Source organism: Zophobas morio, unplaced genomic scaffold (genome assembly GCF_036711695.1).
Source record: "Zophobas morio isolate AGI-343-1 ecotype UQ-CSIRO unplaced genomic scaffold, CSIRO_AGI_Zmor_V1 ptg000011l, whole genome shotgun sequence".
Taxonomy (NCBI): domain Eukaryota; kingdom Metazoa; phylum Arthropoda; class Insecta; order Coleoptera; family Tenebrionidae; genus Zophobas; species Zophobas morio.
In genome coordinates, this window is record NW_026972116.1 from 10403944 (window position 1) to 10427876 (window position 23933).

Here is a 23933-nt window from a genome sequence, read left to right on the forward strand (position 1 = left end):
TTACGAAGATGCGTATACCCCGGTATAGTACTGATCTTCACCGGTGAAATCACGGTGAATATCACTTCTTCTTCAGTCTTAAGCGGACTGTGTTGGTGGGTGCTCCACAGTGACTTCCTTGGATCATTTCTAATCACTGCACTGCCATGCGTTGGGTAATTATATTCTTACTCTGTAATTAACATTCACGCTTAAAGTGCTAATTGATAAGTGCTGCTAAAACTAACGATCTCGCTAACGATTGTTTGGCGTTAATTATAACCAAAACTGTCGATACGAAATGCGGTGATTGTGTTGATTCTTGTTTAATCAAAGGGGAGCAATCGGAAATTTTGATGGAAAAAGTTAAGTTTACACAAGGGTAACGATTCTAATTTGTTTCTTCGGTAAACATTTGATGAGTTTCGGCGATTATGAGTGGAGGAGGAGGAGGAGGAGGAGGGCGATCGATAATAAATTATGAGCTAGCCAATTAATTTTCTTGTTCTATAATGGAAGTACACGTTCGGCATTTTCTAAATAAGCTATATTGCCTATCTCTTAGATCAGCAGCACGTATCAGCGTGAAATTAGTTTGATGAAATTTTACTGTGTGCGTATAATTACGACCTTTATTGAAAAAGAATAATATAGGAAAGAGGGAGGTTCCACTTTAATGATACACATAGCGAATTCATGGATTCTGAATTCGTAGCTTGTAAAAATACCGAACTTAGAAATTTGCTTGGCATTGTAGTCAATGATGTGTACTTGTGGAGGTTAGAGAAAGCACCTTATTTTATTATCGTTATTATTAAATAGAGATTTCTTTCTCATTTCCCATTTCTCATGAACGGTGCCTAATTAACCATTATGCACACAAATCTAAACCCTTAAAAATTGCATATTTAACACCTAGAATCCAGTCCGAAAGTGCATACCATTGTGTTGTCACTCACTGACGCGAATAATAACTTTGGTGGTAATTACAGGGTGTTGCAATTACAAAATACTTCAGGATGCAAGAAAATGTGTTTGTACCGTTGATCTTAACACCGGTACCGGTCGTACCGTAATTAATTACCTCAAGGTAATTTTTCACCGCTAGTGTTAATTCATTTCCATTGAAAGAAAGTTATTCAATACTTCACTTATCCTCATTGTCCTGATAAACATCAGCCATGACCAACAATGCAAACGTGTCTAAAAGTTTTTATTGGATTTTGTGACCATTGTTTCGTGGCAGTTGAAAGTCCATAGCTTTATTCAACAATGAAATAAGTGATAAATATTTACAAATACGGGCGCGTGACATTTGTAAAAAACGCAGCTGTTTTTCCTTGTATACCAGGGGTCCATATTTCGAAGATGAGCACGGAGAAAGTGACGCTTATACATTTAAATGCATTTCTTCAGTTTCTCTTGAACACACATGTCATTGGAGGTCACTCTTCAAGGTGCGAGGCTACCGCATTTTTGTATACACGTGATCGTTAACCACGACCTCTGAAGGTAAATAGCAAACATATCGTTTAGTATTAAACCCTGTAAAAGTCACCACATTCAAATTTTACCAACTGCTATTTCACAGAGATTTCTACGACTTGATACCATGCAAATGTACTGAAAGATTAGGCGTTTCCATCTTTTGTTTCATCAGAGGTTGCACACGAACTTAAAGTGGGTACCTAACTATTTAGCAACTTCATATTTTTGTCGTTTTATCTGGTATAAATCGAAAATAGTGCGGATTAAAGGATTTAAGAGCGCCTTGAGCATAAAAAAGTTGTGGGCGATTTATGAGAATCTAGATGAAGGATTAAAAAATAAATCAATATCGCCCATGAGAAAAGAAAAAGTAGGCTATCGATGTTCCCAACTGGACTCGGAAAAGTATGCGTGATATATTTGTAACTGGAGATCCATATATCACTGAAATTTATTTTTATTAACTGATGGATTTTTCCCTTTGATGTACATGTGTGTGTGTACTCTCATTTTAGCTTAATGTGAACTCGTGCTCTTTAAATAAGACTGGGCAGAACGAGGAGTTCAAACAAAGGTCAAACGTGAATTGGATGAGAGTGAAAAGAAATGAATACGTGAAGACCGGAATAACCAATGTCTTGGAATGTGTTATTTTCTCCTCTAATAGATCTGGTTCGTATACATAGTAGCCACACTTTTATAACAGGTGCAAAGTTTGGATGATTCTGTAGTATAACTCGATACTATTAAGAGCTACGCCAGATTTTACGATGGCTTTTAAGATGATTATTAATAGTAAAATATTCTCATTTACAAAAATGCTTAATTTATTTAATCAATAATTAATTGATGCTTATGATAACTTTCTAATTTCTAAAACGAATATTCCAAATGTTTTATACTTTGAAGGGGCATAATAAGCATAACTCCTTGTAAAATAACTAACGAAAATCGTTTGATATGTGATACTGTATTCAGAATGGTTGTAAAATATGGAATTAATTAAAAAAAAAAGAAATAAAAAATGACACAAATGCTGCGGGATTATTTTTCATTTTACCCACGTTTTAATAATAATAATTCTGAAAGTTTTTGGTTGGTAATTTTATAATCAGAGAATGGATTTGTGCGCGTAAGCTGACAAATCGCCAAGTGCAATGATGCACCGAACCTCGCGTCGGAGCAAGTAACTTTCAGAGGGCTAACTGTACGCTACAAAAAAGGGTTAGGTGTTCCTTCAGATTCACCAAGTTACAAAAAAGTATCGCACAACTAAATCGAAACCATCACTCCTTTAATTTGTGGAAAAAGAATATTTTCCTGTTTAGTTGAGTCAACTGGTTGTACAAATCATAAATTATATCAGAAAATAGTTTTAATACAAGTAGAAATAAAAAACACTTAATACATAACAAATCAACAACAAACAAGAAATTAATCTAAATAAACAGTGATTTGCTGGTGTCAAGAGCAAATATTGCTTCCTTGAACTTCCATTAGTCAAGGCATACCTTGAATAAGGTGTTCAATTAGTAATTACATAATTACTTACTTAATCCCGTTCCTCCTCTACCTTACGGTGCAGAGGTGCTGTGGCGGCGGCACTACTCCTTCCACAGCATGCGGTCCTTTGCCAGGACCTCCGCTTGCCTCCATCTCATTTTTCTCCTTCTTTGGTCTGCCTCTATTCCGTTTTCGGTTCACTCCTGCTTTCCATATTGCCTTGACCTGTCTGCTTCTACTCATTCGCACCATATGACCGAACCAACTCAGTTGCCTCTGCTCTATTTTATCCATCACTGGCACAACTTTAAACCACTCCCGCACTGTGTCATTTCTAATACAGTCACGTCGCGTTATGCCCGCTGCTGCCCTGAAGTGCCTCATCTCACATGCCTGCAACTTGCTTCTTGCATTATCATTCATCGTCCATGTTTCACAACCTAAAAAATCGGTACAAAAACACTGTTAAATATTTTTGCCTTCGTTTCTCTACTCACTTCTTTTTTCTTAATAAATGGTCTGTTTAGCGCGCAATAAAGCTTGTTTGCACATTGAATTCTTGCATTGATTTCGGCCTCTAGTCCCCCTTGTACGCAAATTGTCAATCTTAAGTATTTGAAACTTTCCTTTTGGGTGATCATTATATTGTCCAGCTTGATGTTTATTTTTTGTTCACTTTTCCTATTACCATGACTTCTGCTTTTTCCACGTTTATGTTCATTCCGTAGTCTTTAAATTCTTTATATCATATGTCTAATTTCTTCTGAAGTTCTTTTTCTGTACCCGCCAGTATAACCAAATCATCTGCGCACATCACTATTGATATTAATAGCTGTTGCAGTTTCCATACTCCAATATTTACTCCTTCCATATCCTCGTTATATTTCTTAGCTATCTGATCCATTAAGGTTATAAATAGTAATGGGCTCAACACCCCTCCTAGACGCACTGCTTTAGTTGTTACAAGTTGTTTTATTGCTCTGAGCAAGGTTTTCTCTACTCTTCTTTTTTTCTAATATCTTCCATATTTTTTCTCTTGAAGTGTTATCAAAATCCGCCTGCAGGTCTACAAGACCCATACATATATTGCGTTCATGTTGTAGGACTTTCTCCGTAATTTGTCGCATACTAAATATTAGGTCTGTTGTTCCTCTGTCTGGTTTGAAGCCACATTGACCATCATTTAACTGGGGTTTGATTATTTTTTTTAGTTTTTTCTCTAATATAATTTCATGTATCTTGCTAACCGTAGTTAGTATTGGTATTGCCATATATATACTACACTTTTTGGTATCACCCTTTTTGTGTATTGCAGCCGTTGTCCAGTCTTTTGGTAACTTACGCTTTGCCATGCCTTGTTAATAATTTTGTGCAACATATTTCTACCTTTCTCTGCCATGCATTTCATCATCTATGCTTTCATTTTATCAATCCCCGCTGCTTTCCCGTTCTTCAGTTTCTTTAAAGCCTCTTCCACTTCCGTTATGGCTATTTCTGGTTCTGGTTCAATTTCTTCGTTTTCATCCTCGTTTACTTCTTCTTCTTTTCCATTAAGTGTATCCTTATAATATTTCTGCCATCTGTCTACTATTGCTGTATTTCTATTGAGTTGGTTTCGATTTTTGTCTTCTATCCATCTGATAGTTTCTCTTTTCCTTCTCCTTATACTCCTTAGGGTTCTGAATAGGAGCTTTGCTGACTGTTTTCCTGCATTTTATTACCGAAATCTTCCCACGATCTTTTCTGTGCTTCTGCTATTTTGTTCTTTATATTTCTTATAGTTCTCCTCATCCTTCTTGTTTAGGAATGTTCTCCAGAGTTGCTTTTTAAGTTTCACTTCAGACTTGATTTCTTTATTCCATCATGGTGTACATTTATGGCTGCGACTGTTTCTCTTTGATTTTTCTTTCTCGTTTTTATGATTTAGTAATTACAGTTTGGTCAAGATTTTCCCATTCCTCTGCCCGTGCCAATTTTAACTGTTGAAGCATCTCCGAACACTAACACGTCATCCCAAAGCATCGCAAACGCGTTCTATCTAAATTTGAATTTTTCGAACAAATTTGAGTAATTTGTAAACAGCTGTTAGTTATTTATTTTTTAAATAATGTAATTCTTTTCTCCTAATAAATATTTTTTTCAGTGTCTCTATAATTATTACTAATGTTTTCCGTATGCGTGATTAGCATTAATTAATTATTTATAATTGCTAACATTTTAATCTTTAATTTGTGAATCACTAAGCGCGCGGTCGTCGATATCTCGTTAATGATCAGAGATAGAAAAAAAGTTGCAGACCAAAGTTGTACAGGTTTTTTACTACCATACAATAAAATTATTTCCGACTATAAAGAATGTTTTGTTTTCGAGGCATAGCACACAACTTAGTTTCTTTTTTAAATAGAATAGCAACATAAATACCTTTCCATATTCTTATTTTATTAGCCTCTTTCTAGGCTTTAAATTCCAATGTGACGTTGCCACATTATTCCTATTTTTTTTTAAGCAATGCAAGGGGTCACATATAGTGTTTAAAAAAATTACTTTAAAGTTTTCATACATCGATACTTCAGTTTTTTCAAATAGAACACCCTGTATTTTATTACTGCGTGTGGGCCTATTTTTGGCCTCTTCTACGGCATATGAGATTCAAAGAACTATAGAACTTTAGTGTAAGATTTTTTTTTCATTTTTAATAATAATGAATTATCGAGGGACGCGCGCTTCATGACTCACCCTGTATATGTTAGGTATATCGTGTAGATGGTAAAATGCGAACCAAAACTTGTCTAATTCTCTCCACCATGATGACATACCCTGATTTTTTTTTAGTGAACTCCATTTAAATTTTATAAAATAGCTTACTTTTGTGCTTGTCGTTTATAAATATTACATTAAAAAAAGTCTTTAACCTAGGCTTCCAAATTTCCGCAAAAAATCTAAATTTTATCATCACATTTTATACAATATTAAAGCACTAACTGGTTGACCCATGGGTTAGAATTGTTTGTACATGTGGCTTGTATTACCTATATTTTTTAAGTATTGTTATTATTAGTATTGCACATGTACAGCACGTATCGCAATTGACGTACGGGTCCTTGTTAAAATGTTGACTGGAACATTTTCCAACGGGAAGACTCGCTAGAAACGGGCGAAACCTTGCGCTTATCAGAACGTTCATACTTTTAGAGCTATTGTTTAAAAGCCCTCACCCGTTTAATCTGTGCTAGACGAAATCAAAACAAGTTAACAGAGTGTTTCTTCGTAAGATAATGCGTTCGAATCAAAGGCGGCGGTGAAGTATGGTTGATTAAAATATGATACATTAATGAATTTAGAAAAAACAATATCTACAAGAGTTTTTAAAAAATAAAAAACAATCATATTTTTACTTCCCAAGTGCAAGCTACTTTTTTTTTTAATTAGAGGCTTAGAATTCCCTACAAATTTACTTGAAACTATAGCAAGTAATGCAACGAATAATGATCAAAGTGGGCTTTCGGAGAATATTCAATTTTATGAATGAAAAAAATTTGTCATTTTATTAAGTTTATTACAAATTTTATTCACTTGATTATTAACCACCAAAGAAATTCTGAAAAAGGAAACAATTAATTTTTCTTTTAAAAAGTTATAAAAGTAGTAAATTAAAAAAAAAAGAAATCTCATATTTATGCATAGTTTAAAAATTAAAACCATGATTAGTTTGTAGGTTATTATTATTTAAAATATTAGCTCTGAAATTATTTAGATTTGTTCGTCAAAAGTATCCGTTTTGACTCTGTTCATTAGATGAACACACTAGAGTCAAAAAAGTTACAATAAAAAAAACTGCTTCTTCAAATTTAGCCCCTTTTTTCAAGAAATTTCTTCAAGTGTATATTTATAAAATATATTTTCAACTTGACAACGCGATTTGTATAGGCAATCAATCAATTTTAGCATTAGTATTTTCATAAATATTACTACATACTCTCAAGCTCGTTTTAAAATTCACTATAACTTCCTGACTACATTTGCATAAAAGGACATCAAAAATTGTGGAAACAATTTTACCTTGCCCTCATAGCCTCAAATAGTAAGCAACAAAACAATAAGCGCTGATATTACTTTCGCCAAAAATCCCATTTACACACAAACTTGTTAGTGTAATAAAACAAAGAATGCATCTGATTAAAATGAGGAAAGCAGTGATTTACAATTGTTATCTCCTTGAATAGATCAAAAGGCTTTGTGTGAATTTGTAAACTTAAGATATCTAACAAATTTCATGCAAATTCAGGGACAAGTGTTTTTGAAAATTACGTAATATAAAATGTTAAAGATACAAAATGTTAAATATACTATCTGTTCTGTTCACAGCTTGTACGTTATATTACGCACTAGATGCTTGGTAACAATAATAATCTTAACAGGGTAGCTTTACATCTACAAACCGTGCAATACTGCATTTTTTGTCAAGTGTCACAACACCTTAAACAATAGAATCTCTTATAAAAATCTTTGTAACTTCCAGTTAATGTAGGTTTAAATTATTCCTTGTGTAAGTCTCCACATAGTAAAAGATAGTAAACGTTTGAAATGGGAATTTTAGCTAATATATTTCCATAAATATCATCAGAAGTGCATATATTAATTTTTAATTTAATAATCTTAAAAACTGATTATTCTATGACTACCACACATAATACATCGAAAAAAATTTTAATTCTTTAAATGACCCTGTTATAAATTCATTATTTTTTCTAGGTTAATTCGATCAAATCATATCTATTTTTTTTTTTTGCATAATTATTCGAAATATCATGTTTCCGAGAGACTTCATTAACTCTTTCAATACAATACAGCATTAAAAGAACAGCGTCAAGTTTTTAAAGAAACTAACAAGTGAAATGCTTGTCTGTTGCAATTACCTTCGAGAAAAATTAATTAAATTGTAAAAAAATATTGCAACTCGAATACCTACTTTACCTATTTTATATTAATAACACTATTAATGGTTAGAAAGTAAAATCGATTTTTCAATACCAGAACTTAACATCTGCCGCACTTAACATTTATCTTAGCAATCTAAATGCTCTTGTGATCTAGAAAAGTGTGAGCATCGAAATTTTAATTGAATCATAATTAACTTAATTGTTTAGAAATCGATGCCATATTGTAAATTCCATTCAATTTTGTTTGATCAATTTTCCAAGCGTGCTTTCAGCTTATTAGTCTCTATTAATCTTCGTTGACAATTTATTTTGTAATTTATAAACTTTCTATTATTAGCATTTTGTCAATGCAATTTTATAACGTTTTTAACATATATAGACAGACACCCATACATTATTGTGTGATGTACACGGCAAAGGTTAAATTTCTTGTGTCATTCTACACAAAATAAAACCGCTGTTCTGATAAAATTTTCACTTCAAGTCCTCACATTAAGAAAACCTTAAAGTACTTTACTGCCTTGCAACATTTGCTAACCAATGATGCTCAGCGGAAGAAATGACGCGTTGCGATGCTATAAAAGGGTGCATTAAATCCTTACGAAGAAGGTCTTTATGCCTTAGAAAACGTTAGAAACTAACGTTACTGCACCCACACAGGTCAATAAAATTTTACATTTTTACTTGTTTGGAAAATTGTTATGTACAGGATGTTGGGCAGGATGCACACTTTCTACCAAGAACTAAAATGTTGTAACCATAAAAAATTGTTTTGTTTGTCGAACTTTGAACTTTTCGAGTTCGTTAATGAAGTAATTTGATGTGCACACACTTGTTGAGAGTACGAAAAGTAGCTGCTTTTAGCGGGAGAAAAAGTGGGTAATTATGTGCTTGAAATACTGTTATTAAATTTGTGGTTTCTTTTTTAATTAATATTTATTTCCAAAGGGCATGTATTATTTTAACTGTATGTGAGAAAATGAGGGGCTCGTTGCGAATTTAAGTGCTGTGTGTTATTAAACAAAGAAATTATTGTATTTATTTAATAAATGTAAAGTCTGTACTGTAAATGAAAGATGTATTTTTAAACAGCTACTGTTATTAATACGTGAGAAAAAATCTAGCAGATTACAATTAAGATAATATTTATTCGTTCCACTAAAGTAAGTCATTTGAATTTTTTGTGTACCATATGACTTTACATTCACCAAAATTTAAAAGCAAACTCGTAGTTTAACATCTGGTAATTAATTTTTAAAATTGAACTACATAAATTCGATTGTAACACATGTTTCAACTATAAAAGTGAAAATCTCAGATAGTGATGCCAGTTGGTGGAATTTGAATTTTTATTTTCTGTTGTAATAAATTAAAAATAATACAGGCACAGCAACAAAAGACATGATCAAACACAGCCATGAATTTTTGAAAACTTGTCTTGTTTTATTTTCAACTCAAATCTTCAAAAATTCATTTCTGTTTTTGATCGTGTTTTTACTACTCCCTCACTATAGTGTTGGAAGTAGGAAATAATAAACAACAAAAATACAGAATATCGTGTACTTATAATACAGTGTTAAATTTCATACAATTATTATTTAAAAACCACAAACATATTTATTTAAGCATTTGCATAACTAAATGACCTAAAAGAGACAAAGAAAGGGTATTATAAGAAAGAGTGAATATGAGTCGGACAACGCCGAGGGGCACATTCGGAAAGTTTAAATTTACTCTCTAAACGATAATTTATAGCTGAGAATTTTGGCACACAGGTTCGCCGGAATAAGGCCTATGTAATATTTAACCTTAGCTTTGTCGGCGTGATTTTCATATAAAAAATGTAAAACATTTTTTCACCTTTCGCAGAAACTTTTTATCTTACCTCATAAGTGTAGACAAACTATGGCTGTGAGCTTTCACTCTACATAAATTGTAAACGGTTAATATGGGAAAGACAGTTTGAGCTATACGTAGGTGTTAATAATTTATCACAAAAAACCACACTGGTTAAAATATTGACACAGAAAGTGCATTATGTGGTTCATAATTTATACCACTGTAAAAAAATTTAACATACAATTTGTTGTTGTCGGCGATTTATTAGCTTTTGTGCGGTTATTTTTTTGTGTTTGATAATAAACCTTAAATTTTAAGTTTCACGACACGCTTTATTTTCTATTTTAAAACTCCGTACACTAACTAGACTCCACTTTGTTTCCAATACGTTCAAAGTTTAATATGTAGATAGCTTACTCGGTTTCTTCATTCACAATAATTTGTTTCTAATTCAGTGTTTTTAGTAACACGTTAAGACACCGTTTTCAGCTGAAAACAATGCTTCAGTAGACTCTCTTAAAGCATTATTTTGTGGGTTGGTATTTCTGAATTAATTCATAATTTGGAATAATTTAAATTTGACAGATAATCGACATTTGTCATCGCAAAACGATTTTTATATTATAGTCGGGGAAATACCCCTAGTCAAAAACACTTATAATGTGATATTTTTTAGTAACTTTTCGTAAGTAATTTTTTACATGTTACGAATATGTTCAGTTCTGTCTTACTTTTTTCTTAAATTTCAAAACATCTTGATTTCTATCAAGGTAGTCTAACACATTTAAAGTTAATTGTTTTGCTTGGTTGTCACATCGCTTCAATTTTGGCTGGGACAAAATTTCAAAATTTGACATAAGACTCTACGACCTACTCTAATTTGTTGATTTTTTTTGTCTCATACAAAGTGCATAAGATAGAAAGAGAAAAAATTTGGCTTGGGGTAATTCCACGACTATATATTGGCAGAATTATCAACTCTTCAACAGTAACAGTAACTTGCCTGGCTGCCAACTAAGGGTGTCAAAATAACTTATTTTATTTTGATAATAATTTTTAAATAAACACATTAAATTTCATCAATTATACTGTTTCAACTCTGTTTAGAAAATAAACTGACGTCAAACAAAAAATTTTGAAAAGGATATTACACAATGACAATATTGACAAATTTCTCATCAGTTTGACTAACTGTACGCTTTCAAACGATGATCAGTGTAAATAAATATTTAACTATGTACAGGTTTCTAGTGATTGTCTAGACAAAGAAAAGACAAGCAATGCATAACCTATTTATAATCATAGCTTTTATAAAACTTCTCTAAGAAAACTCTTAACGTTAGAGCTTTAAAAAAAAAGAATTATTCTATTTGGGACTAAAAGATGACATCAAAATCGACAACTATTTAACATATAATTTTTCTATCGTTGAAGTATCTTTATTAAAAAACTGTTACTTCGTTTTCTTCCATCAAAAATTCCTAATAAATTTAATTTTAATATTCCACGGTTATAAAGTCACATTAACAATAAAAAGTATTTTATCTAAATAAGGTATATTTGCGACTTTAGAAAAAAAGAAAAATTAAACTTACTATTGCTATAGTATTTTCTACAGTAATAAAAAAATCTCACGATACATTGTGATTATACAAATACTCCAACTTTCTCAAAATTTTTGAACGTGCGCTTGTCAGAATGGTTATGAACGTTTTAATTAAATACATTTTAACAGTTAATTACTTGTTTAAGAAAAAAATTCAAATGGGATTCCGTACTTAGAATGTGTAAAATAAGATATATCATTTTTACTTTTTGTTTACTTATCTGATCGTAAGTTTATTTATATATTGTCTGAAAGAAGTAGGTCTCCCTTTTCCGTCTTCATTCGTCTGTCGTCCATTGGCGATTTTATTTTTTAAAAGCTTAGCTTATAGGCAGATAATTGCTTAACTACTGTTGTTGTTGTTAAATTGTAGATGTGTTTTAGGAATAAGCAAAATTTGTCTAATGATCCCTACCAAGAATTTGATGCAGTCATGCCAAAATTTGCTAGATAAAGCTCATAAATCCTATCTAAAATGTACAAAATATTATTAATTTATACATATTTGTGTGTACCTGTATTTTAAGAAATGCCTATACATATTGTCTGAAAAAAAAATTAATGAAGTAATTTATTATTGATTAAATAAAAAACGGCTTAGCTTATTTTTATGAAATTCTGGGAACACAGTACTATTGCTGGCAGTCAAATGACGTCATCACAACATTGTGTTATGAAAAAACTCACATGAAACATACGAATAGCATACTTCTTTATCTACAGTCTAATCAATAATCATCCAAACTTATTGTTCAGTTTAATTTATTATAAATTATTTATTATTAGCTAAAAAAACATTTAACTTCGCAGAATAAAATTTTATGAGACTTATTGATCACTTGGTGCGTTGTAACAAATATTGTACAGTGCATTTTTTTTTACAAATGCATCAGATTTACATGGTGTAAATTTTAAATCGTATTAATTGTGTTTCTACTTCGAATTTCCAAATTCTTTTTAGTTCATGCTTAGTTCACATTATTTTTTACAAATTCTGGTAATTTTTAGAACCAAAAAAGTAAAAATAGTCCATTTAAAAATTGAACTAATTCCATCGTTTTAATTATTTTGCCTGACATTTAATATTTCTGATGACATGTGTCTCCTGACATTTACGTTTATAGAACTCAGGAAAAAATTCAAATGGCTGCAGCCTGGCAATCTTTGGTGATAATTAAGCATTTTCTCTAATGAAGTTGGCCAGCTTTAACAAATGCATTAAAAATTAGAATAATTTTATTTTTTAAAAAACTTTTACTTCTTGGGCTTCAAAAACTGCCGGAACGATTAAGAAATTATGTAAACAAAGCGTATACCAAAAAGAATTTTGCAGTGAAAAAAATATTAACACGAGTTATGGTGTATTCGTAAAAAAACGCACTATATAACATTTATTCCCACAACACCGAAAACACATAAAAAGTATTTGTTGACGCGTTTCGCCAACCACGTTGGCATTATCTAGACAATTCTAATCTCTAAAATTTTATGATTTATTTAAAATTTCGAATTTGTTTGATTGTGCTTCAGGGGCCAGGAATATACTGTCTAGACCATTTTCGTCAATTTTTTATCTTTTAACAATAACCAATTTACATAATACCACAATTCTAAGCATTGTTGAATAAGAATTTTCAAATCCTGTTTACTGAAAAGGAAGACAATTTTTGAATAGTAGCCAAGTTTTAAAAATTGTGCCTCAAGTTTTGTAATTGGCATAAAGCATAATATAATAGACAATATTTTCTTGTATATTGAAAATTCAATTTCTATTTATTTATTTTTTATTAATATTGCATTAAATGAAAGTTAAATCGACCACCACTTCTTATATTGAAATACTATTTTAGTAGTTTCATAATTATGTTTAAATGGGACAACAGCACTCAGTGAACATGAAATACACTAATTGTTATGAAAGTCGTTCCCACGTGATCATGTATTTTTTCTCCAAATTTAAGTGTAACAAGGTAGAATTTTCTTGTATTTTGAATATTGTTAGTAAACTCTATTTAATGGATAAATTAAGATAAAATGTGGTCAATGTCCCAGGACTTATTGTAAACGTATAAACTATCTCATCTATCGTGCAGTACTATCTGCACTCCTGTACTTTTCATTTCACTTTAGGAAATCAGGTTCTGTTGTGTTGTGGTCTAACAATTGGTGAGAAAATGATAAAGCTATTATTTAAGAAAGCAGAATACGCATACTGTAATTACCACACGTAAAGTGTCCGTAAGGTAAACCTCGTTGGTTTTTATGAATAATTCTTCGCGGTTCTGAAAATCCAAATAATCCAAACCAATTTCTTCAGTGAAGTGTCATAAAAAATGTTCTCAATAAACATTTCCGCATTCTTTCTCTCTTGGGTGAAAAATGTACTTCAAAATTTGAGACCATACTTACAGTTGTTACAAAAATGACACAAATTTTTGAGAAGGTACTGCAAAGCTTACCATAAAAATTAACAAAAAAACTTACGTATTTTTTGAAATTATCGTAAAGATGATAATCTGTCAATCATAATGTGCCTATTCATACTCTCCAAAAATGTATGATTTCATCTTATAACTTTGATGGGTACCTCTCGCGTGAAATGTGCTACAACCCTACTTTTAACTTAACGCATAAATGTTGTCCTAGAAAATATAAATTTTGTGTAAACAAATTTTACAACTTGTCTTAGAAATTACATAATAGACTTCGTTGAAGTACTGACAAGACGATGTATAAGGATTAAAGAATGTTAACTAAAATTTATTTTTTGATTCCATCCAGAAATTACTAAGTACGCAGGTACCGAGATACGATCTTTTATCCCACCAGTTGTTGATGTCGTTTTATAAGAATATAACTTTTTCTGCAAAAACTAGTCAAGACAGATTGTTATTACTTGTGTTTATAAAACAGTTTTCTAATTCAACATGTGAGCGATTAACATTTTACCAAAATCATTTTGAATGAACCAGAAATGAAAGCATAGAAAATCATCCTCATTAATCTAAACTTGTATCTAATATAAAATAGCAAACAACTACACGAAGATTTCATTGAAAACCCAATTTTGGTAAGAATCTTTCACTGTCAACATTTCATTCAAAAGATATTAATTTGAATAGCAAATCGACACTCCTTTGTTAACCTACGGCTACCTCTTTTGGTATTAATTCTATATCACAAAAACGGTATTGAATATGAATAAACCCCACAATGATGATGTTAAAATTAGCGTCTTGTTGTGAAACTTTCTTCGGTTTCATTACCAACAATACAAAACCGCCTGGAGCACCTCGACCCTGAGAAGCTCTTTTCTTAATACATCGTGACCTCAGATTTTCCAGCGAATCTTTAACACATACAAACTTCTTAATTACACCTCATGGGACGTCCTACCTCCGGATGTCAATCCGGCAGTGCTATATGTAGTGATGACACTTGTTCGGATATGCGGATGTGGGTCAATGGGGCCCTCGGGTGTAGTCATGCAGTAGCAAAGTGCGTTATGCGTCTTTTAGTCTCGCTTTCACTCGAATCGGAAACTCTCTTCGACATCAGACAAATACCGGCGCTTTTAGTGATATATGGAGATTTTCCGTTTTCGCACATGTGTTTACGCGGTTTCGGCGAAAACTTTCGTCGTTTCTTTTGCAATGTCTTAATTAGGACGATTTCCGTGGAGATTTATGTAATAATACCGTTGTCAAAAATTGTGAAAATTAATTCGTAACATTGATGAAACCTGAACGATTTTCTCAAGTGGCATCAGTATAGGTTTTATAACTTCCTTATGCAATGTAGTAAATTCCTATGTACTAATTTATTTAATTTTTTGCTGTGTAACAGTGCGACTTCGTTAGGTCTGAACTTTCTCACATTGTAGTGACTTTCTTTAGAATTTATAATTCTTGTCACGAATTCGTTAGCAAGTGCAACTACAACAATTTTCACTTACTTACTTATTTGTTGTTTCAGGCACATTTCCTCATGCTCGTTTTGGCCTTAGCGCATGCAAGAGAAGAAGAAATCAACGAAATTAACCCACCACGCAAACCGCCAGTTAACTTAGATGCGAATCTTCGACAAGCACTTCTGAAAGCTTTAACCGAATTAGAAAACGAAGAAAACCAGAAGAAGCAAACACAAGGCCCTTTGCTACACGTAGACACCAGAGACAAGATTGTTGAAAAAGCTTCAGCATCCGCACTGTCATTCTTCGCAAGCACTGATTCGTCACCCACAGAGAAACAAACTACAACGGAAGAATCTACCGCGAAATCGATAGTTCTAATACAGCAAAGTCTACAACAAAAACCGATTAATACTTTAGAAAAATATCGTGTCGATTCAAACAACGAACACGAACATATACTCACCAGCGCCACGAGTAGCTTTAGTTCTTCATCCAATAAGTTTTCACACAGCAAAACCGAAAATCAGAACCCGAACGCACTCTCGTCCGTAACGAAAACGACGACAAAACTTTCAAAGGCTCCAAAAGCGGAAACTACGACGGTCAGAATAACTACGTCAACGGAAGAAAGCGAAGCTAAAGTTGAAGATGTCCAGTTCTTTTCGGCACCGCTAGTTGCAGCGTTTACTGTCCATCAAGATGAAAGAGGATTACCTAAAAGTGTGGAACCGATTTATCGCACTGTCCAGAAAGCGGAACAAAAATTAAAGGAGCAAAAATTTGAAGCTTTAACCACACAGCGACCTTTTAGTCAGCAGCAACAGGAGCAATTCAGAACACAGTTAGCACTTCAGGACAAACAAAGAGCACTCGAAGCTGAAATTTTGAAGTTAAAACAACAGCAGCAACAACAGAATTATCTGATTCGACAGCAACAAATTCTCCATCAGCAACAGTTGCAGCTCCAGAAACAGAAGATTTTGGATGAGCAGGCGCGCATTATTCAAACACAGCAACCGTTTCTGCCTACTCAACAATCATTCCTTCCTACTCAGCAGCCGTTTCTTCCCACAATCAGCAGCTTTGAACCGACTACGCAAAGAAACGTAGTATTTAACAGTGACAACTCTAGGGTCAAAGGAAGTTTGGTATCGTTCCAACCAAGCATCAGTTTCACTTCACATCAGCATCCTTCAGGGGTTTTACCACTCAATGCGCAACAACTTCCTGTTAAAACTGCGATAGACTTTCGGTCTCCATTTGCTTCTACTAGTAATTTTCAACAATTTAATTATTTGAGTCATCAGCAACCACCTTTAGAGAATAGTGTTTCTACATTCAATTTAGTACCGACGGTTGAACCACAGTTGACACTCACCGCACCTAAACATCATCGTGTATTTCGACAAGAAGCAACTACAGGGAATTACTTAAATAATGGTTTTAATAGTTTTAATAATTTTAACCGCTTTAACCAAGCTGTTCCGTCGCATCCAAATAGCAACAGGTTCTTTAGATCAAGTGTGGAAACTATCAAGTCTTTGCCATTTGGATTTAACCAAGCACAACCTCCTGTTGTTAATCAACAGTTGAATCATTTATTGTACAATTCAGGTTTCATAAGAGGAAAACAACAGGAAGACCTGAATATTGTTTCGAAAGTTCTCGCTTTAAATCATTACGGTGGAGACTATAGGTTTGATAGCTCGAATGTTAACGAACAAAGGGTTGCGGCACCAGTGATTAAAAAAGTTTGATATTTTCAGTATTTATTATGGTATTTAATAGTCATACAACTGTGTCAAAATCCGATCAACGCTAAAGAATGTAAGCTTAATCGGTATAGTACAATATAATATTAAGTTATTGTGTAAATATTCTTACTTTATGTAATGCTGATGACTGATTTCGCGCGTAAGATATTTCAGCCGAGGAGATCATGACTTTATCAGTGCGTTATTATTTATAAAGTACCATATGTTACAACGAATGAAATAAGACAAGTATTATTTGTACCACTAATAAAAAATTAAATTTTGTAAGTTTATTTTTTATCTAGTTCTGCTAATTCTGTCTCCTAGATGATTTTATAAGTCAGTTAAAATTTTGTACAAGTTAACCTTTCATCCTTTAATAAGAAAAGTAATGTATAATTTTATAACATACTATTTAAAATCGTAAATATCTACCACAATTGGATATTTTTTTATTCTCGGTAATGTACAACAATAAATAAATTAGAACCTTCAAAATTGCTAGAGTTGGTTTTAGTAATTAAAGCGCTGAGAAAGTTTTGGGTTAATTTTTCGGTTATAGAATCAATCTGTGATAAATGTTAACGTGTTGTAGTGTCCCGATTTGAAAATTAAATTTCGCGCTGTGGACAGTTTGTTCTCAACTTAACACGTGTCAGACTCTTTTTAAAACATATAATAAAATAACTAAAGGAATGAGTAGAAAATGATCCGTCAATTGCAACAACGTTAGTAGGAGAAATTTTAGAGCAAGTTGTCTCGTTAACATTTTTCGTTATTTTGTTCCTGCCTGGGGTACCTACTTCTTCGTAGAATGCGAGGAAATTAATGATGGGGTCAAATACGTAACAGCCCTCGTCCCTCGAGGATGACTATGTGTTGTAGCTCATAAATTTCGCAACATAACATAATGCTGAAAACTGACAAGACTCGATCGCCTTGATCAGAGTCATCGATCCCGTAACCGTGATCTATGATTTGGATTCCCGATACTGTATTACCATCCAGTTACAATAATGACGATTTTTTTCTTTGTTTGTCTAAATTTATGGCATACATATTTGTAACGATTTTTTGATTACATTTTTGAGAGGTGGAGAATAAATATTTTCGAAATACGGAGATCGTGAGTGAAATTATTTAGTAATGCTCCTCTTTTTATCACCATCCCAGATATTTAAATTAAGCCTTACCGTAATAACATTAAAATTAATGAAAAATCTTATTTAAAAATAAATCTAGTAGTGTAGACGACGTTTAGTTTTATTGTATTTCATGGAAAGGTTTCATGAATAATAATAATGACAGAAATGGGGTTACACAGTTTAAATTAGCAAACTTAAGTTTACAAAGGTTTACGCAAAAGCTTATCGCTAACATATTGCACAGTTATGTTTGTTATCTTGGAATTGCAGTGACCCAGGTCTTTTCTTTAAACGACAAAGTAATCCCAGGCAACATCTTATTAAAGTTAACAGGTTTACCAGTAGACGACTTTATAGTAAAATTTTGAAAAATACCAGTCATCAGCAAAAACATTGTTTGTCGGGCGTACGTCTCTCCAGCACATAATCTTTTCCCTAAAAGAAGCTTCTAAGTGTTCATCAACAAAACAAAATGGGACATACCTGCACCAAATGCAACTGTAGTGTCTTTTCTAATCAAATTACCGTGATCATCTAAAAATCGTTCAGGCTGAAATTTGTCAGGATTTTCATAAACGCGTTCGTCTCTGTGTGCTGTCCACAGATTAGGCAACATAATAGTATCTTTCGGAATGAAATAACCACCCAGTGTTGTGTCTTCTACACATCTCCTTGGAAGACCAAGAGGTGTCACAGGAATTAGGCGAAGAACTTCTCTAAGAGTTGCTTCGAAATATGGTAAACTAAAAGCAAAATTTTAATAAACTTCTCTTTGTTTTGTCGAAAACACACTCTTTTCGATCATCTAAAGTGGGTAATCTTGATCGTCCTACGACTCTGTCCAATTCTTCTTGAACTTTAATTTGGACATCTGGGTGATTTATCAAAAGGCCAAAGAAAAAGCTTAACGTTTGACCTACTCCTACTGGAGAAGGAAACATGTAGTCCAAAGCTACGAGGGCAAGTTGATTGTCTACAAAAATGTGTGAATATAAATTCAAAAACTAAATCAAAATTGTTGTACAGTCTAACTCAGTTCCTTGTTTCAAATTTTCACTAATATAATCGTCAATAAAATCCCGGTGGTGATCATCAGAAAAGGTTCGTAAATGTTCATCTACTATTTCCTGAAAAACTTCACTATTGTCACTCATATACTTGACCTAATGAACTTACTTTCATGAATCCTACTAAAAAGGCATTATCTTTATCTGCTGAAGTGTAACCAAAATAATCTGGTGCGAAGTATTTTAACCACGGAGTTATGGTAATTGCGCCTCCTGTTGCATCCCCACTTTTCATAAAATTCAATGCAGCTATTGCATATTTTCGTACTTTATGGTGATCAAATTGAGTGGACGATATCATTGACATTATAATATTGATAAGAGATCCATAAAGAAAATCTGGTACGAGGATCTGACCTTTACTCTTGCAAACCTCCTGTTAATAATTCTGCTCATTACTAGTTTCTAAAGTTTTAAATATATGTACCATGTCGTCTTTTGTTGGTTCACTAGTAAGGAAATTCAGTAGATAGTTAACTTCGTCAGCTACATAATTTTCCATAACGTCTGAACGTCGCCCGAAACCATAGTCCCTTAAATGTCGTAACGAAAATTTTCGATGTGTTTTCCAAAACGAACCATCGGAAAAAAATATTCCTAAAGAACCACCGTTATAGTTTCATAAGTTTTAGTTGTTATGCTTACCTTTTGGTTCTCCACGACTTCTAACTCTCACTATGACGGTGTCTACTCTACCTACAAACTCATCTCGAGATAACATTTCTTTCGTTAGTTCGTGACTCAAGGTAACAACTGTAGGAAAATCTCCTAAAAATAACCCTAAAATGTCAGTTTTATATTGTTTGGCCAGAGATTCCATTGATAAGTGAAGCATATTGTAGTTTTCTTTGAGAAGAAACCAGTAACTACCCCATATCGGTAATTTTGAAGGACCTAAAGAATTGTAAAGTTATATTACCAATTAGATTTAGTAACAAACCTGGTGGAAAATTTTTGGGTCTCTTTTTGGCCGATTTATGCAAATAAATTGCAAACAAAATTAGCAGGATCAACAACAGTGTGGTAAACCCCAGCATGGTTAGTACAAGAGAAAACAACAATTTACAAATTGCTTGTCTTTATACCACTAATCGTTGAATGATAAGAGGCGGCGGTGATAGGCAAAGTTAAAATAAATCTGTTTTCTTTTTAATTAATTTGTACGCGTCAACTACAGCAAAATATATTTAGTGTAGGCCCAGCCCGTTCTTCATTTCCGACTAATGTTTATATTGTCAAATTTTTATCTAACTATAAACTATTTGCGCATTATTTATGAATATCACGCAATATTAGTCAATATTTTATCAATAATTTCGTGAGTGTGACACGACTGAAGTGATAAATAATAACTAATTTAAATTTTAATAACATGAACATAATTTGATGTCAGTCATATGTTTTTTTTTACAGGCATATTTATATGCAATTTAAATTTACCTCAAAACAATATGCTCATGTAATCCGGTTGACAATGATACGTAGTTTTAAGAACGAGAGCGTATATCGCCATGGGTTAATGTACGAATGCGATAACACAGATAATTGTTCTAATTTGAACTATTTCCTATAAAATGCCATTAATATTAATTTGTCTTAAATACCAGAAACACTTTTTTTCTTTGCAATTTGTTATACGTAGTCCTGCCTATCAAAATAATTTTTTGTTTATATTTTTCAAACAATTATCTGATAATTGCAAAACAACAGTGGTACTTTATCTATAAACAAATTTCATGTATGTTCATTTTGGCCGAAGTGTTGCAAGTGTTATCGCTTAAGTTGCAACAGCGTCGAACACAATACCATGAAATTTTAAGTAACGGGTGATCGATTTTTAATTAGTCAGTTATCAAATTAAATAAACAAACCTTTATAACGGAATTATTTAAGTCACAAAACTACAAATGAGAATGTTTTCACTGTTACTAATTCAGGACAAAACGAATTTAAACCTGTAGAGTGTATTAATTTATTTTCAAAAAACCAACTAGATCTTACGGTTATCATCTTTTGACATTCAGAAATTCCAAGTAATAGCCTGCTCAATTTTTCTTTTGAAATGTTGTTCTTGATTTGAACATATTCAGATCAAGGGAAGTATTTTTGCCGAGGCTGCTTTGAAACATCATTAAAAAACATAACTACAACAACATGCTGTTTTTATAAAACCTTGTGAATATGACTTTTAAGTTGGTGTTGTCAGCTGCTAGTAAATTCTATTATTCTTCATTAAACTACGGCGTTTGATACTAAATAAGTACACATATGTATTTATTTGTAGATGTATTACATATGTATATGTAATATACAATTATTACTATTCATAGGCTGAGACTTGTCGTGACATGCTTCGACCGTGACCCAGCTTGTACTGGTAAGATATGATATATTTGTCGTTTAGCCAGTGACCCCTTTGGTACCCTGCTTAAAGTACCGCCTAATAATTTTATGATAACTATTTGTGTTAAATTTAAATAACATAACAATTTAAATAAAAAATATTAAACGTTTTTATTTTGGAGTGAGTCAAGTAGAAATTGCTCCTCAGGTAGTTTGCGTACAACTGTCCTGTGATATTAGGACCCCCTGCAATTTTTTCGACCGCAGCGCGCAACTGACCCATCACAAAAAAATTGGTCTAAAGAGTTTAGACAATACTTCCCTCGCTGTCGGAAACTTGACGACTGCATACCTATTGTGTCCGTCGGTCGACTCGCTACTTTTACGTTTTCTCGATCTTCCATGACCCCTAGAAGACGAAGAAGTAGGTCTTCCATTTCCATCTGTCTGTCCATCTGTCCGTCTGTCCGTCTGTCTGCCGTTCCGGATTTTTATTAGACAGATAATCTCGGAAAGTACTGGACCGATTGTTGTGAAATTTTATAGTTATATTAGGAATATCATGTAGATGGTAAAACGCTAACCAAAATTTGTCTAATCATCCCCACCACTAATGCGATGACGTCACTTCAAAATTGTTCATAGTAAATGGGTTTTAAATTGTATAAAATAACATAGTCCTACACATGTAGTTTACGACTCAGAATTGAGTTTTTACCCGAAACGTCCAGATTTTTGGAAAAAAAAATCAAAATTATAAAACAACATTTTGCAAATTAATTTTGAATCTACTAACCCGAGTGTTTTCTAATGTTGCAGATGTTTTAAGGCTATAAAGAGCATCATGAATCTTTAGTCAAAATATATTTGGTTATCCCCTCCAAAAACTTGATGACGTCAGCTCAAAAGTTTGCCGAATAAATCCTATCTAAAATGTACAATATATGATGAGTCTGTACTTGGGATATATCACTCCATTCATATCTTTTGGATTTGCAGATACAGGGTGACTCAAAAAAATTAATGAATGCGTAAATTTATTTTACTGATTTACTCAGGAACTACAAAAAATCAAATGCTTTGAAATCTTGCAAATGTTTTAAGGTAATAAAGAGCATAATAAATATTTGGTCAAAATATATTTGCTTCTCCCATCCAAAAAAGTTATGACGTCAGTTCGAAAGTTTGTCGAATAAATCCTATCTAAACTGTACAAAATATGATGAGTCTGTACTTGTGATTTATCACTCCATCCATATTTTTTGGATTTGCATATACAGGGTGGCTCAAAAAAATTAATGAATGCGTAAATTTATTTTACTGATTTACTCAGGAACTACAAAACCGAATACTTTGAAATCTTGAAGATGTTTTAAAATTATCATAAGCATGGTAAATTTTTGATCAAAATGTATTTGCTCATCCCCCATAAAAAATTTATGACGTCACCACAATATTTTGCTGAATAAATCCTATCTAAAATGTACAAAATATGATGAATCTCTTCTTGTGATTTATTATTCCATTCATATTTTTTTTGATTTGCATATACAGGGTGGTCCAAAAAAATTAATTAATGCGTTAATGTATTTTATTGATTTAGTCAGGAACTACAAAACCAAATGTTTTGAAATCTTGCAGATGTTTTAAGGTTATAAAGAGCATAATACATTTTTAGTCAAAATATATTTGGTTATCTTCTCCAAAAAACTGATGACGTCAGTTCAAAAGTTTGCCGAATAAATCCTATCTAGAATATACAAAATATGATGAGTCGGTACTTGTAATTTATCATTCTATTCATATTTTTTGAATTTGCATATACGGGGTGACTCAAAAAAAAAATGAATGCGTAAATTTATTTTATTGGTTTACTCAGGAACTACAAAACCGAATGCTTTGAAATCTACTGCGAAAAAAACATAATAGGCATGCAGTCGTCACGTTTCCGACAGCGAGGGAAATACTGTCTAAACTCTTTAGACCATTTTTTTTTTTCAGAAAATAGCCTGCAAAATATCCGCTCTTGCAAGTAAAATTGTATCCTAATTTTCTCTAGTGCGAGTTCGAACACTCGAGAAAACTAAAATTGTCGACAATTTGACATGCACTTGGGATATTACTATTACATTTTTTTTTATGAAAAAAGTTGAATGCTGTCTTGAGTTTTCAAGTAAATGTTTTTTAATTTAACACTTCTTTAGTTGACTTGATTTCGAAATCAAAATTCATAAATTCCACTAAATCTGTAGGATATTTATAAGCAACATAGGATAAAACGGACAAAAAATTGATACCGAGTTATTTAGGCAGAGCTTCCCTGGCTCCTGAAATTTTTTCGAAAAATCATAAAATA

General features: G+C 32.5%; 2 protein-coding genes across 2 annotated transcripts; one reads left to right on the forward strand and one right to left on the reverse strand.

Moving 5' to 3' along the window:
• The first annotated feature begins 49 nt into the window (after positions 1-49).
• Positions 50-17306, forward strand: LOC135126483 (ras guanine nucleotide exchange factor P-like). Its single transcript, XM_064052506.1, has 2 exons — positions 50-155; positions 15331-17306. The coding sequence occupies exons 1-2, from the start codon at positions 147-149 to the stop codon at positions 17023-17025; spliced, it is 1704 nt and encodes a 567-aa protein (XP_063908576.1). The 5' UTR covers positions 50-146; the 3' UTR covers positions 17026-17306.
• Positions 17307-18269: 963 nt separating this feature from the next.
• Positions 18270-20298, reverse strand: LOC135126902 (probable cytochrome P450 304a1). The gene is made up of 8 exons (XM_064053117.1): positions 20175-20298; positions 19880-20128; positions 19662-19831; positions 19344-19610; positions 19192-19294; positions 18960-19140; positions 18651-18910; positions 18270-18602 (listed from the first exon to the last, which is right to left on the reverse strand). The coding sequence occupies exons 1-8, from the start codon at positions 20269-20271 to the stop codon at positions 18421-18423; spliced, it is 1509 nt and encodes a 502-aa protein (XP_063909187.1). The 5' UTR covers positions 20272-20298; the 3' UTR covers positions 18270-18420.
• Between the last annotated feature and the right edge of the window lie 3635 nt (positions 20299-23933).